The 15,895-nt window shown below is 51.2% G+C and overlaps 1 protein-coding gene and 1 long non-coding RNA gene across 21 annotated transcripts in view; one reads left to right on the top strand and one right to left on the bottom strand.

The window, feature by feature from the left end:
* The window catches only part of TNC (tenascin C), a 63,660-nt gene extending 61,431 nt beyond the window's left edge, over positions 1-2,229 (top strand). For all 20 annotated transcript variants that reach the window (XM_028107744.2, XM_088019202.1, XM_088019200.1 and 17 more), the window contains 2 exons: positions 126-289; positions 2,119-2,229. In XM_028107744.2, coding sequence (XP_027963545.2) covers positions 126-289; positions 2,119-2,229 — 275 coding nt within the window. The remainder of the gene's footprint in view (positions 1-125; positions 290-2,118) is intronic.
* The window catches only part of LOC114212776 (uncharacterized), a 52,243-nt gene that overhangs the window by 1,580 nt on the left and 34,768 nt on the right, over positions 1-15,895 (bottom strand). The window contains exons 2-5 of the long non-coding RNA XR_015766909.1: positions 12,243-12,549; positions 12,019-12,138; positions 6,704-7,055; positions 143-2,522 (exon numbers count right to left, since the gene is read on the bottom strand). This is a non-coding gene — a long non-coding RNA (uncharacterized LOC114212776). The remainder of the gene's footprint in view (positions 1-142; positions 2,523-6,703; positions 7,056-12,018; positions 12,139-12,242; positions 12,550-15,895) is intronic.

Raw genomic sequence — 15,895 nt, 5'->3', positions numbered from 1 at the left:
GGGTTCAAGGGCAGCCCACCCCCCAGGATCTTGCAGTCGCCACCCCAGTTCTGCCCTTCCAAGCCCACAAGGAAACCCCCCCTCCCCACGCTGGGACTCTTCAGATCTGTATCTCTTCTCCGCAGGTGACTCCATGGCTTACCACAATGGCAGATCCTTCTCCACCTTCGATAAGGACACGGACTCAGCCATCACCAACTGCGCCCTGTCCTACAAGGGGGCTTTCTGGTACAAGAACTGTCATCGTGTCAACCTGATGGGGAGGTATGGGGACAACAACCACAGTCAGGTGAGCCAAGTGCGAGGGTCGGGGGCAGGGCTCGGGAAGCCAGTCGCGGGTGACAGGCGGGCACCCCAGCCCGTTGGTTCTGGCTGAGACTAGGGGGCAGCAGCCTCCGGAACCTGGTGTCACATCTGTTCCTGGCAAGGAGGAACCTCGGGGACACTGCAGGTCAGGTGAAATCCTCGAGACAGCACATGCTAACCCGTGAATGTCCCGGGGAGACCACTGGTCAGGTGGATTCCAAACACAGAAAGCTCTCCTCAGACAGAGCCTTTGTCTGAACTCCAGAAGGAAAGCAGATTCAAGTGGAGGTGTCTAGGTGACGCAGGGGCGTAAGTGGGGTGTCTTATGATGTTGCCCCCAGGACACTTTCACTCTAGCATTATTGTACCACCTCTCTTTCCTCGTCCCCTGCCACCAGAGTGACATAAAGTCCTTCTGGAAAACAAACAAACAAAAACAAAAGTGCATGCCCAGCAGGAAACTTCTTTTTCCATTCCCCTCCCCTCCAATGTGGGCTGACGTGAAAGGCCATGGAGGAGTTATGGGAGCCCATCTGAGCTCTGGCTCTGCTCCGGCTACCGTGTGGACTTGGTGATGTCACTTTTCCTCTCTGGCCTCCGTCCCCAGCATAGAACGAGGAGGGCTTGCATCCCACTGGGCGCCTCTGTCCGAGGGAGGACAGGGGGACAGAGGAAGGCAGCGCAGGGACCAAGTACTTCACCAGCACTGAGTAGTTACAGACACATTTGCCCATGGGGTGAGCCAGCCATTCTCACACCTCAGCTGCCCGTCACATTCGGAGACTGCCCGCTATCGGTGCACGCCAGACAATTAGAATCCTATAAAGTGTCTCTATTTTCTTGCCTCATTTTATCAGCCACTAACTCCTCCATGTCCCCTCACAGCCCCACGCCGCTTGAAGAGAGGAGGGGTCAGAGAATGAGGTGGTGGCCTCCTAGGAGCTCTTGCAGAAGTGGCCCCCCCTTGAGGCCCTGGTGGAGCAAGGGGCCTTGTGGGTTTCGACAGCAGACTCTACCATCTGTAGACTCTGTGGGAGAGTCAAACAGGGAATTAGGGGACCCAGACCCAAATATAATCTTTTCTTGAGAAAAAAAAAAAAATCGTTGGCCAAATTTCCAAGGATACTTTTCCCTATTGGAGATGAGGGGAGTCGTATTTACTTCGCACCTACAATGTGCCCAGCACTATGATCACTCCTTTACAAACTCATTTAATCCTCACAGCATCCTTTCAAGGTTGGCACTATCAGACCCCGAAGGGGGAGGTGGAAGATGGTGAAACTGAGGCCCACAAAGGTTTGATGACTGGTTCAAGACCATTTATGTCTCAAGTATAAGAGCCTTAAGATTTAATCCTATATGTCAGGTTGTAAGATTTGTGTTCCGCCTGCGTTCCTCCTGCCATTCCAGACAAACCCTTATTAAAATACTCCATAGGAACCGTGGGAATTAGAGACTCCCCTGCATCTAGCGAGTCCGTTCTGTAACCTCCAATCATGACCTGAATTCATTCAGCACCTGTTCCTACCGATGGCAAGTTTCACAAGCCACCATGTTGTTTCACGATGGCAGCTCAAAGCTCAAAGCAAGGACAGGTGGCTTCTGACTGAAATTTAAAAAATCGAGTCAGATTCAGCCAGCTTCTTTCCAAGTTCTCACTACACAGATCAACAGACAGATAGGCAAGAGACAGCTGTGAGCTACCCAAATGGTCAGGTTCAAACAGAACTCCCTTTGTTCCTGTTGACCAAGCAGCAGTCAGTGAGCACCTTGCCTAGTGGGAACCTATCTGAGGTCTTCTCTTTTTCACAGGGCGTTAACTGGTTCCATTGGAAGGGCCACGAATATTCCATCCAGTTTGCTGAGATGAAGTTGAGACCCAGCAACTTCCGAAATCTCGAAGGCAGGCGCAAGCGAGCATAAATTCCAGGAACGACTAACTGGGTGGGAGAGGAGTAGGGCCCAGAGGAAGAAGCAGATTTTACCAAAGTCTCAGTACAAACCCATCCAACCATCAAGCCACACCCGGGCATTTGGCAGGAGCTAAAGCTGACCGTGGACCATCAGGCCGATGGCAGGAGCGCTGGCCCCACCTACTCTGCGAGTACTTCCTTCGCACCAAAGACAACAGTCTCCACAGGTGTCTGCTTGTTGTTTGAATCAGCACACATCTTCCAGTGATGGTGTCACGGTGGTTGTCCTTCTCTTGGGTGGCTCTGGGAATGGGAGAGGGGTAGGCTGTACAGTGGTAGTTTGTGTTAGAACCAGCTGTATTTTACACAAAGCTGTATAAGTATCATTATTATTGTCTGCAATGATTCGGTGTGCGTCATGGGAGGCCGTCCCCCGCCCCTTTTTTTTACATTTCATGCAACAAAAACCAGAAAAGCAATACTGTTTCGATGTTAAGGATACGATTAATATTATTAATATAATAATAATGACAATGAAAACTAAGAATTTTTAAAGAGATCTTCCTTTCCGAAACACATCTGGACAGTACCTGATTGTATGTTTTGTTTTGTTTTTTTTTAATAAAAGCACAAGTACTTTTAAATCCGTCTGTTGTTTTTGCCTTTCATTGTTGAGCCTGAATTCCACCAAAGGCAACGTATTTGAACAGAGGGAGGAATGCTGGAAAGGAACGGAAGGAACAGTGAGGAGGAGGGGAAGAAGGGAGGGGGCCTACAAGTTGGGAGAGAAGAAAGAACTTTTTTGAACAAAGCTAAACGAGGTTGGGAAAAGGTTACCACTTGAGATTCAGCTTCTTGCTCAATATTTTCAAGACTAACAGTGTGTGGTTTCAAAGATGCTTTTATACCCATCTTCTAGAAATTCCATGATATAGGTGAGGAGACCGTTGTTATCCAGCAAAGATTAACATGCCCAGAGGCAGACTACCTGAGTTCAAATCTTGACTCCACCATCCCTTTATGCCCTAATCTCTCTGTACCTCAGTTTCCCAATCAATAAAGTGGGGATACTCGCACTTCTTAACTGCATAGCATTTCTGCAGAAACAAATAAATATCTTCCAGATAAGGCCCTTAACACGGCTCCTGGTGTAGAGTAAGTGCCAATAAGTGTTAGCTGTCTCTACGATCACTTTATATATGACAGACTGGGGTTCACAGAATTGCAATGACTTGCCCACAGGCTACCCACCCAATTAATCATAGAACTAGGATTTCAACTCAAGTGTTGATTTCAACCCGAGTGTTCTTGCTCTCCCTCGGGACCCTGATGAAAATCCCTCCTTCCCTGAGGAAATGTGTGAGTTGCAAAATGATGGAGTGTGGGGAAGTCCTGCTGGATGCTTCTTACAACCCCAAGATCTTAGAACTAGAAAGAATGTCTGTTAGGAAGCTCTCCCCCTCCCCCACTCGAAGCCCCCCTGTCGTGTCCCCCAGCCTCGGCCTGAATGCATCTAGTGGTGGAGGGACCTCACTGCCCAGCACAGCAGATCTGCTCGTACTTGGCAAATATTGAGTTAGAACCACACACTACACATTTGTCTTTGAAAACAGGGTGGGTTGGGGGTGGGGGGAGAGCAATTCCCAATTAATTCTCTAGGGGATTTTCAGCAAAGGGACTTATTTAATGAAAATGTTTGGACTGATAGGCCTCATTCAAATGGAATGTGATGGCTCAGACGTGAGGACAAGAAGAATTTACAGCTGGGGCCAGATCCTTCACTGCTGAGTTTATCTTGCTTTAATAAATGCTGTCACGTCATATACACAATTGGCTGTTCCAGATCATAAGACTCACCCTCTGCACCTCCGCCACAGCAACACTCGCCTTGCTGTGTAAACCTGAGCAAACGGGCTCCTGCAACAACCAAGCCTCAAGTGGGAGGCTTATCTGGCTGCTGATGGTTCCCCTGGGAGGCCCTGAGGCCCGCTGCTGTCCCCTCCCCACAAATGCAGTTATAACTAAGCAGGTGAGGTTCTTCCCAGAAGCCACACCAGAATCAAATTCCCCATCAAACAGGAGTCCTTAACCCGGGGCGCTGGGAAGGTTGCAGATGCCCCCATGTGGGGATGGGCAGGCAGAAGGGCCCGCACCGAGACGCTCAAAGCTGCCCCCATCCTGGTCAAAGCATGAGCTCACGTTCCTCAAACATGTCCTTCAGTCGCTGGCTCTGGCTTTGTTCAAACAACCTCCTCCCTCCTGAAAGGGCTCCTGGAAATTCTACTCCACTGCATTCTCCCGGGAAGCTCTCCACTGAGAGTGAATTTCCAGGGAGTCTGGTCTTCCCTTTGCCCTTCCTCCGTCTGCTCCCCTCCCTTCCCCGCTGCTTGTACCCTTCAAGGCCACCCTGCATGGATTATACCAATGGACCCCCAAGCCCTCAGGCTTCTGGTTGGCTATCAGAATGGGAAGTGCTGGGATAGTGGGGGATGGGGTGGGGGGGTCAGGGTCCTTATTCCCCAGCCCTACCTCTGTAGCATCACGGGGGGCTGACAGTTTGCCTCCCAGCAGAGGCACAGCACCTGTCCATTGACCGTGCCCACTCAGCTCTCTATCCAGGTGTCAGGTAACTGTCCCCCCCTCGAGCCCTTCAGGCTCTCCTCCTCCCTGCCTGCACCTTTGGAAACAGTTTCTCCTCCCCTGCCTCTCCCGGGGACCCTGACAGACAGGCCCACTCTCCGGGCGCCCCTGTTGTCGCTGCCTGCTGGCCCTTACCCCATTCTTTCCACTCGGGCCTCCCACCATGGAAGCCACAGGGGAAAATACTCCCTCCTCCTCCCCGTGGGAGCCAGGGCACACACCTCGAACCCTGCCCACTGGATACCTGCAGAGGGACTTCTAGCCTTGAACAAGGAATGCAAATCCAAGAGCCTAAGAGACTGGCTTCCCCACGGCCACCACAGTGTCTGCCCACACAGCCCCGTCCTTCGGGACAATCCATCCCACCTTCTCCCTTTCTCAGCCTGCCCCTCTCACGCCATTCTTCTTCCCACCATTCCTTGCCAACTCCACATAACAGGGTGGGGGCCCCTGTGGGCTGTGCTGATTGGCTCTCTTCTCCCCCAAGATTCTCTTTTCGCTTTCTGTTTAAAAGTCAGTACTGAATGCCCCCCATAGGCCCAGCACTAGGTGAACAAGATAACCATGGGCCCTGGTCCCTCGAGCAGCTTCCATGCCAGGGGCAGGCTGGCGACAGCCACTACATCGGACAAGCCACCTGAGGGTATGCTTGGGAAGCAAAGCCGAGACACACTACAAGAATATCTAATGAGGACCTGACCCTGACCGGGAAGGGTTCCCTGAGAAAGAACATCTGAATCGTGACCTAAACGATAAGTAAGCGTTAATCAGGGAAGAAGGCAGGGGAAGCAGAGGGCAGAGTATCTCTAGAGGCCCTGAAATGGCCCGGCTGTGCAGAAAGCCAGCCAGGAATCCCGTCTTGACGGTTCTTTTGGTCCAGGATAAGGATTTTGATCTTTTTCCCTAAATGCAATGGGAAGCTGCTAAGGAATTCTAAGCAGGGAAGGATTATGATCCTATCTTTTCTCTAAACCATCTTTGTGTTGCAGCCTGCAAGACAGGAGGTGCCTCGGGGGCCCCAGGGGAAAGGTGATGGGGTTTGAGTAGGTATGTTGTCATGGAGATGGGGCATACAGTTCTGAGAGAGGTTTAGAAGGAAAAACCCATAGGACTTGGGGTCCCAGAGAGCTGCTCCACGTCCGCACCCCAGTTCCGGAACTGCTCTCAGCTCCTGCAGGGGTGTCTTCTAGGTGCGGCTCCATAGTCTCAGTAGGGGTGTGCGGAGCTGGAGTCAAGGCTCCATGAGCCCCAGGAACCCGGATGGCTGCAGGGTCCCATAGTACTAGGCATCGCTCCTTGGACTTTGGATGGGGGGGGTGGCAATCAGGGAAGCTCCTTGGAGGTTACTGTGGTTAGAATGGGATCAATGCCAAGGCGAGGCTGTGGCAGAAGGCAAAGGGTGAAGGTGGTGGGGGCCTTGCCCTGAAGGCTTTATGTCCTGTAAGTGCAGCTGAGAGGTGCTGATGGTGTTTAGGGCAGGAGTGACAAAATCAGCGTTACTCTTTGGAAGGCTCACTCCCATACTAGAAAGGTATTTGCTCCTGCTAGCGTGTCCTCTGTCCTCAGTGGGATGCTGTACGTCTTCACAGGTGCCCGCCGCCAGGATTCGGGGGGCGTGTGGTATACTCGTGGCCAGCAGAGGGCTCCCTCCCCTTGTCCTCCTTCCTCCGCGGCCAGCACCGCAAGTGAATTTAAAGCTCGGGAAGGAAGTAGGAAAAGGCTCTCCTCTTGAGAATCACTTCAGCCTCACCAAGACTGGAAAATAGATTCCAGTGTGTTACAGAAAGAAGCACGCACACACACACACTCAGTCAAAATGAGCAGCTCCCACGTTAGCCCAGTACCTTTGCAGCTGCAGGTAAAGGAACTGTTTGAGAGCAGTGAAATGACTTCTCTGAGGTTCACTTGACCTTGAAGTGCCAGAGCTAGGACTGATATCTTAGATCTTCTGACCCCTTAGGCCAAGTGCCTGGAGGAGCCTCTCTCGGCATATTTACTCCTTTTATCCATCCTTCCATTCGGTACACGAGGAACACACGCCATAAGCTGGTTCCCTCATAACACTTTACAGTTTGCAAAGCCGATGTGATTATAACTTCTTTAAAGTAATCGTCTTTGCAGTCAGAGCTGAGCTTGAATCCCGTTTTCCAATTACCGACTGATCTTGGTCGAGCAGCTTCATTTTTCTGAGTATCCCTAAACATTAGAAATAAGAAGATATACCCTGATGAGAAGTCGTGATGATCTGAAAGAGAAAAATGGACAGCACCTGGCCTGGAGAAAGTGCCAACCATGCATTTCTCTCTGAAGCAGATAAGACAGTGGTTCAAAGCTGAGCATCAGGGTAAAATACTCACATCAGCCAGCAGATGGCAGTCTCCCCCGGCTTTAGGAGGGCACTCAATGAGGCGCTCCCAGCGATGTTTCAGGTGGCTGGAGACCCAGGCTCCTAGAAACCTCCAAGGAAACCTCCACCTTCACTCCAATCCCCTGCTCCATAAGAGGTTCAAATCCTGCGCACAGGCAGCAGGGCATGGCAGGCTGTCTCTTCTGTTCTTGTCTCCCCCTCGGCTGCACAAAACCTTATGTCAACAACCACAAACCCTCTTGCTTATCACCTCTTGCAAATGTACACCAGGGTGCGGGGAATAGGAACGTGGGGGGCAGGGAAGCAAGGCTTCGGGCCCACATGTCCAGTCCCCACGCAGATTCTGCAGGACCACCACCCTTCTCCGGAACGTTCAACAGCTCCATTGTAGTGATGTCTCCTCACTAACTTACTTTCCATTATGAATCCCTTATCGTTGGGAGTGAAGGGCAAGCCCCCACAATTTCTACTGTCCTGTGCTGGTTCCTCTGGCTTGTCCCTGGCCCTTCAGCCTCAGGACTTCTCCTTTGTTACCGCTTAACGTTCCAGCACAGAGCAAGGCCCCTCTGGAAATGGGACCTACTTCCTATTATCATTGCTACTGTTTGGCTTTCTCTCCTCAAAAGCCTGGCTCAGACGGTGATCCTGCATCCCCAACGCTTAGCTCCTTGAGTCAGTCTATACCCCCAAAGAGGTGTAGAGCGATCCTCTTAAAATGCTGAGTCACGTCATTTCATTCCGCTGTCGCAAACCCTCCAAGCTTGCCTTCTGGCTTAGAGCAAAGCCCGAGACGTGACAGTGGCCTTGGAAGCCCGGAGTGATCTATCTGTCCATCAATACTGCTCCGAACGCCAGCCCCATTTCATGACGATCCAGGTGCGCCGCCCGCCGGCCGTTCTTCAAACCCAGCGCTCTCCGACTGCAGAGCCTTTCCCTGGAATGCTCTTGCACACGAGCACACACACACACAGGTACACACGCACACAGCCGGCTTTCTCACTTCCTTCAGGCAACTTCCCAATGTCGTCCGCTCCATGAGACTCTCCCTCAACACCCCACCTGAACACACACACATGCCCTCCACATGTGCAAACCTCTGCATACGCACACAAGCCCCCCCATCCCCCGTACTCTTCTCTTTCTCCAGAGCTCATATTTCCACCTGACTCACTGCTGCTTTACTTACTTAGTTGTATGATTTCTAGAAATTAAGCTCCGTGACAATAGGGACTTTATATGTGTTTGCCCCCTGCTGTATCTCCAGCACCTCGCACAGAGCCCGTTCTGTGGTCTCCCGGTCCTTATGTGTCAACCGAATACATGACCAGACCTAGGAAGAGAGGCAAGCAGGCCGTATCCGCCTCACCTTATTTTCTGTTTAACTCATGGAGGGTCCGCTCTGTCCCCAGATCATCATTTTAAGAGGAAACAAACTCAGATAAGTGATTTTTCTCTAAGTTGTCATGCAACCAGTATGGATTCAAATCCAGTTCCTGCTCACCCACATCATTACCACAGTAGGTCAGAACCTGGCATGTGGTTTAAAGAAACAGCAGAGGAATTGCTCTGTTGAGAGCCCCAGGCAGCAGCCTCTCCTAGGGAGGGACAGGCTAGGGGCTGAGACTGTCTCACAGCCAAGGAGGGAGAAATCCAGCAGGATATTTAAATGGAAATCACCAAAAATATCAGGCATTTGAAAAGCAGAGCATCGTGCGTATCCAACCAAAGTTGCTTGTCCAGGAACTTTCCACACATGTGGTCCCTTGGAGGGTATCCTCTCAACTTTGGACAGAGGCTCTGCACCCTCCTCACCACCACCACACTGAGAACCATCATTTCACAAGGGTTGATGGGAAGTATGTAAAATTAGCGACCTGTCGACCCTTTTATTTACATGAGTTTAAAGATTTACTGAAATAATAGGGAGACAGACAGAGACAGAGAGAAAAAGGGAGAGAGAGACAGAGATAGAGAGACAGAGACAGAAAGAGACAGAGACAGAGGCAGAGGCAGAGACAAAGACAGAGACAGAGTAGTTTTCCAGGGATGGTAGAAGCATCATAAATGAAATTCACCTAGTTGTGGGTTCAAGAGCTTCTCCAAAAAGAAGTATCTCTATCTCCTGACAATAAACGCCTTCTAAGCAGTGAGCAGAGGAGAGGGTGGAGCAGGCCCCAGGTGGGTAAGAGGGGTCTGGTCTACACAGTAGACCCAGCTCAGCAGAGGTTGAGGACCGCACTCCACCTGGATACCCTGCAGGGGAGCATCAGAGTTTGGGTTGGAAAAAACATCTGTCTCCCCCCAAAAGCCCAGTCCTAAGGCAGCACTCTCATCTGAGTGCAGCACAGGGCTGGATCCAGAGCAGGCTTTAAGCTGCACGAGAGCCTGGCTTGTTCTGCTGTGTCCAACACCGCATCCGCAGCGCAAAGCGCGGGAGCATAGTAGCTGCACAATCAAGACCTCTTTATTGAGATATCAACTCACAATAACTGCCTGCAAGTTCTTAGGAATGGCTCTCAGGTCACAACCAGGCCCAGGATGAAAGAGAGTTGCCCTCACTTAATAGATGTCTAATTCGTCTTATTCTATCCTTAGAATGGCGCTCACTTAGACAATCGGATTGTGAAGAGACTGTGAAAACACCGTGTCTTTCAAGAGAAAACATGGGATAATGAGCAGGGACATCTCCTTGGTCTCAGAATCTCTGCAGGCACGTCCTGGATGAGAGAAAGCAGACTCATCCTATTGGGTGACAGAAGGAAGAACTAGGGTCCCCTGGTGAAATCTACACGGGGACAAAAGGCACCCAAGTAAGAAAAGAGCTTGTCGCGACCAAAACCATCCAGGGAACAGACAAGCCATCGGAGAAGCAGCAAGCTCCTGACCCTGGAGGGGTCCTAGGTCTTGAGGTTCACATATTCAATAAAGTAGCATTGTAAGGTCCCTTCCAGACCCAAAATGGACTTATTCTCCCCTCTGGCTCAGTTAGTTGTCTCATCCAAGCTGTCGAAAAGCTTCTGCTCCAGGTTTTCAGCCTCCGGCCTGAGTCTCAAATGCAGCAAAAGGAATGCCCATTATGACAAAGTTAAGAGACCACAAAACACAGATTTATTGAAAGAAGGCAGCCCCTCGGGGAGACAGGAGATAAACACAGTATTCACTGTTCTCAAAGCCCTTCCTCTGGGGAACGCGCCGGGGAGGAGCCACACTTGCAAGTTGGCAAAACCCTAAATCTCCTAAAAATTCAAGGTTTAAAGAGTTTCTTGGAAGCAAGCTCCTTACAGAAAGAGAAACCTGCAGCTGCAACCATGACCCACTGCCGGAGAATCTCAGCGCCTCCTTGGCAGGGATATTGACTGCAGGAGATTGCTGGGGGTCAGATTCCCCTTCCTAACTTCGCTTAGGAAGTTCCAGGAGGCTCGCGCAAAGCAGTAGTCTCTGGGAAGGAGATTTTAAGTGCAAACAGGGATCTCATGTTATCATTTGGCCCCCAATATCACTCCCGCTTAACCCTTTCTTCCCACTTAATCTAAATGCTGAGAGCATTCAAGGGGGATGTAAGTGACTTCATGTACATCGTATGATTCATGCGTTTCATGGTGAGGCTGGAGATTGATTATAACAAGACCACTAGACACGGAGGCGGGAGAGTGCCTCCCCAACCAGACTCTGGGTGTGCTGGAACCAGAATCAGCTCTTAGCCAGCTCTGGAGCTGCAGCCCCCGGCAAGGAAGATAGCGCTATGCTAAATCGATGAATGAATCAATCAACTGATTGGTGGTTTCAATCTTTGGCTCTGCTACAGAACTAGTACTGTGACCTTGGTGGAGCTGTAGAACTTCTCGGAGCTTGAAATGTTTTCATCTATAAATCAGAAATGATAGTAACTACCTTGTATGGTTTCAATAAATGCCATGATGCGTATAACATGTCCCAGAAAACAAACTGAGGGTTGCAGAAGGGGAGGTGGGTGAGGGCATGGGGGAGCCGGGTGATGGGCATTAAGGAGGGCACGTGATGTGACGAGCACTGGGTGTTATGCACAACTGATGAATCACTGAACACTACACCAGAAACTAATGAGGTATTATATGTTGGCTAATGGAATTTAAATAAAAAAATAATAAAAGGTAAAATAAAATAAAGGAATAGAGTGTCCCAGAAAGTGTCTGGCATATAGTAGGTGCTCAGCAAAATCGCATGCCCCTTCTACTCCCTAGGACCCACCTTCACACAAAGGAAATAATCAGTAAACATTTGCCTGGCTGATCAATACTTGGAACTAATATGAATGAACTCAGTTAATTGAGGAGGAGGCATAGACAGGTGAGGTCATGTGCCTTGGGTCAGGTGACTGCCCCATGGAAGAGTTTGGGGCAGAAGGAGAGAAGGAAATCCAAAATTAAGTGTATCTCTGCTAATTGGGAGAGAGAGCTAACACTCGCATTTGTCTTTCATTTTCACCATGATTTCCTCTTAGACATTCAGCTGCTAAAGGCAAAGTCCCCGGACCTTCCAGAGGATTCACAGAAGATTCACACCTTTAGCAGCTTCTCGTTAGTAAAACTGAACATACAGACATGGTAAAGTATACTCAAAGCCATTTATCCTTAGAGGACCACATAAGAAATTCTTACTGCATCTAGTCCCCCTCACTGCACCCAAGAATTTATTTCTGCAAATGAATGTGTATTTGACGCTGCAATCAGGAAGTGAAATGCATGTCACCCAATGTGTCCCCTCACTGCCTTAGCTGCCAGGACAGTAAGGGCAAACTCATTGCCCACTTACTCCAATCATCGTGGCTCAGGTCTGTGGCGAATCTATTCCTTCTAGTTTCTTCCACTGGTTTCTGTTCTCTTTTTTGTCCCAACGGTCTGATTTTGCTTTCTGTTTAATCCACACGTCTTTCTGAAAAAAACAAACAAACAAAAAAGGGTAAGCGAGAAGAATATCAAAGATATAAAATGGGACACAGATTCCCAATTTGGACTTTCCTAGTCTGAAAACAGTACCTGAAATCCCATGAAGTAAGTGATATCGGTGTACCCGTTACACAGAGGAGGAAACTGAGGCACGGGAAGGCTAGGGAACTTCAAAACCACACTGTTGTGCTTTATTGAAGGTGATCAGAATGAAAATGGAACATTTAATTCAGAACCTCGTAATCTGGGAGCCAGGAAGACAGACGGAATCTAATGACTACACTACAGATCCTGGTGATGGAGTCAGCCCACACAGTGCCGGCACCAACTATCATGATCAGGAGTAAATCCGATGTTCCTTCCACCTTTCACATTCCACTCTCAAGAGGGGCAGAACCTGACGGTAGAAACAAAGCAAGCCAAGAGGTTACTTATTGCTGTAACTGGGTTGGAAGGAGAAAAGACCCATTAGGGTAAAAGGGCAAGCACCCTAATGTTTTCTCTGCCTGCAAGGCAGACACATCACTCCCCCGGCTCCCTCCGACCTAACGCCTCGCCCCCAGTGTGGAGAATGGAGCCGGGGATCGTGAGGAGGGAAAACCTGCAGCCCCAGGTCCTGCCCACGGGCTGGAGGGTGACTCACACTGTGTGCAGCCCAGCCGGTCCTGCCGAGCTGGTCTCAGAGAGAAGTGGCTGCTCTCACCTGTGGCTTGGAAAACCGTGGTCCACAGAAGTACTGCCCAGCCACTCCGCACTCCGGAGTCTCCAGAATACCAGGGGTCATGGCAGGCTGCACTGCCTTTGCACCAAACCCCAAAAAGAACCTCTTTCCAAGTCCCAGAATCCCATTGCCACCAGGGTTTTGGAGTGAGCGGCAGCCGGTGGAAATGCATCCTCGGGGGGGTGTGCATGGAAGTCACCCCTTCTCCCAAACTTCAATGACGTCATCGACATGGCCACCGCAGGAGTGGAACCCACATACACGGCAGCGCCCTTGAAATGGCCCAGCAGGACCAGGAGGGGAACCTCGTCCGTTCCCAGGAGAGTCTCCTGCCTGCCTGATGCTGTTTGCGGAAATCAAGGGACCTGCTGACTCCCCCGAAGTGCCCCCGTCTCGCGGCCTGGTTCGCTCGGCTCGTTGCTTGCCTTGCCTGCTGTGTCTGACCCCGACACCTTCCACCCCGACACCTGACAAGCAACCAAAGCTTTAGCACGCCTTCGGTGCCCGCTTCCTGGCCTGGCGTGGACATTTGACCCGCTTTCTCTGTAATGAGCCCCGCCCGGGTCCCATACGGGTCTTGTTTGAACTGATCCCAACACCAGGACACATGCACGAGCTGGGAGGCTTTACGCTACACTGGCCAGGCTGCCAGAGAAGGTTCATGGAAAGAAACATATCATGGGGTCTTGGGAAGGAGGGACCACAGGGAGGCTCCTTCAGCTAGGAAGGTGACATTGGCACCTCGCCCTTCGGGATGGCACAGGGTGACTGTTAGTGCAAAAAGCCCGGGCATGGGAAACCTCTTGCTAAGGGACATGGCCTCAGCAGACATTCCAGGGCCTTCCCTGGTCCCTGACGTCAGCGCAGCTGCAGGCCACGGGCTCTCCTGCAAGCAAGCCTCTCAGCATCTCCCCTTCTCTGACTCGGGCCTTTCCTCAGAGCCTGGGAAGCCACTCCCATCTCACACAAGGACATTTTCCAAGTGGGAGGTGGGGCAGGCCTGGGGACCCTCCACCGAAGAAGGACAGGAATGAATGACCAGATGAATGCCCCAGGACCCTCTCCTTTCACAGAAGGACACACGTTTGGCATGCCTTCTCACAGGGGCCCCAGCGGGACTAAGCCACGGTTGTCCACAGCGGGAACCGAGCAGCAAAGCCCACGTTGGCCATCCCTCCTCCCTGACTCACCCTGCTCTCGCCCCGCACTCCTGCATCCGGGGGTCATCTCCCAAGCTCTTGCCTCAGGCTCCGCTTTAGGCCTGATGGGCCGAGACAGAAACGCATCGGGCCGAGACAGAAACGCATCATAGTTACAGTGAGAATCGGGAGTGTGGTATAAGATCATCTCAGTGAGGTTAGTATGAGCCAGAGGGTGAACAGGCCATGGAAAAGCTTTAGATTTCAGACTCCATTGTCTGCGCAGTCAAGATGGTGGAGCCTAGCCCGGGAATCCTGCCAACAGGCCTTGGGGTGGCAGTGGTGGCGGGGATCTGGCCTCACCAGGGCTAGATGGAGTCTTTGGGCCTCCACTAAGCCAGCGAAGATTCAGGGAAAGGATTGGGATGGGCAGGGACACTGATGCAAAAGGCCGCTCACCAAAATGGGGCCACCAGGGAGGTCACGAGGTGAAGGTCTGATTCAACCCTTCTGCCAGTGCCCAGAACGCATCACTAGCACATTGGATTTCGCATGAAAATAACCGCAGCTTTCCTGAGTGCTGCCTATTTTCAACCTGCTAAGCAGCTTTCATAATGAGCTCATTCCGTTCTTAAAACAACCATATAAGTCATTCTCCCCATTTTATAGATGAGGAAAGTGAGCTCACTGGGCACTCGAACCAAGACTTGAATCCAGAGTTCTTGGATTCCAAATTGCAGGCCTCGGCCAACCAACTACCCTGCGGAGATCCAACGGTGCTGCAGTCCAGGCTCAAGGTCAACAACTGACCTTGCAGATGTAAGCCTGAGGACTGCAGGCTGGAGGAGCTGGGAGAGGCATCAGAACGCACGCATAGCCTGGGTTCACCAGCACTGCCTGGGGAGAGATGCCCCCTGTGCCTCAGACTCATAGTGACAGTGACCATGTCCTCTGGGGTCACACTGTAGCTGCCCTTCCATTCGTGTACAGCGTTTCTTAGGCATGTCACCTACTTTCAGGGCCCAAAGGGAAAGGACTCCAGGTTGAGGTGGGCAGAATGCTTAGTTTTCTGTCATTTAGAAAAGAACTTAGAGCCATGCTTACCTCTACCGGCCACGCTCCCATTTATAAAACATACTCCACTCCTTTGAAATCACGATACCAAGGATGGGCAGAGCAGGCCATATGACTCCGATTCCAGAGAGGAGCAAACAGGATCAGAGACGTTGAGAGACAGGACAGTGCGGTAGAAATACCAGCCACTGGCCTCGGGTCAGGAATGCCTGCTCCAGCCAGAGCTCTGCTCCTGAGTGGCCCTGCCTCCCCCCTGGTTCCCTAGTCACCTTGGACACTGCCTTTGCAGGCTGTGTGTTGAAGAGGAAAGAGTCCAAAGGTGGAAGGAACCTGATTCCCTGAACAACCACACAGAGCAGAGATCAAATCCACCCGTGGCAGTGTTCCATGACGTGAGCAAGCAATGCATTTTTATAGCATTCTGCCAGGGAGCTCATGGAGACAGCAGTCAGCTAACCTTGGCTCATAGAGTCCCTCTGCGGTCAAGGCGGTTTTCTCCTCTGACCTCAGTCCGGTGGATTCAGCATCATCTGGAGCTTCCATCTGGTGCTTTCCCAAGCTGGACTTCACTGACCGCACATTCTTTGGTTTACGTGATGTCTGTTCCTGGCCCCAGTCCTTGCCCAGTGCCCTTGAAATCAGCGAGGCAGCAGAGCTGAGCACCACCCAGGTCTCCTCCCTGGTGGAGAAGAGCCAGCCTCATCAGATAATCCAAAAGCCAGATCAAAGGGCACCAGACCCAGTCACAGAAAACCTGGTACTGACCTCAGCTGGATTTCTAATTTGCTATGTCACCTTGAGCACATTTC

This window comes from Eumetopias jubatus, unplaced genomic scaffold (genome assembly GCF_037043125.1).
Source record: "Eumetopias jubatus isolate StellerSeaLion01/CBP00866 unplaced genomic scaffold, mEumJub1_p1.0 scaffold_15, whole genome shotgun sequence".
Lineage (NCBI taxonomy): Eukaryota > Metazoa > Chordata > Mammalia > Carnivora > Otariidae > Eumetopias > Eumetopias jubatus.
This window is presented reverse-complemented; position numbering and strand designations above follow the sequence as displayed.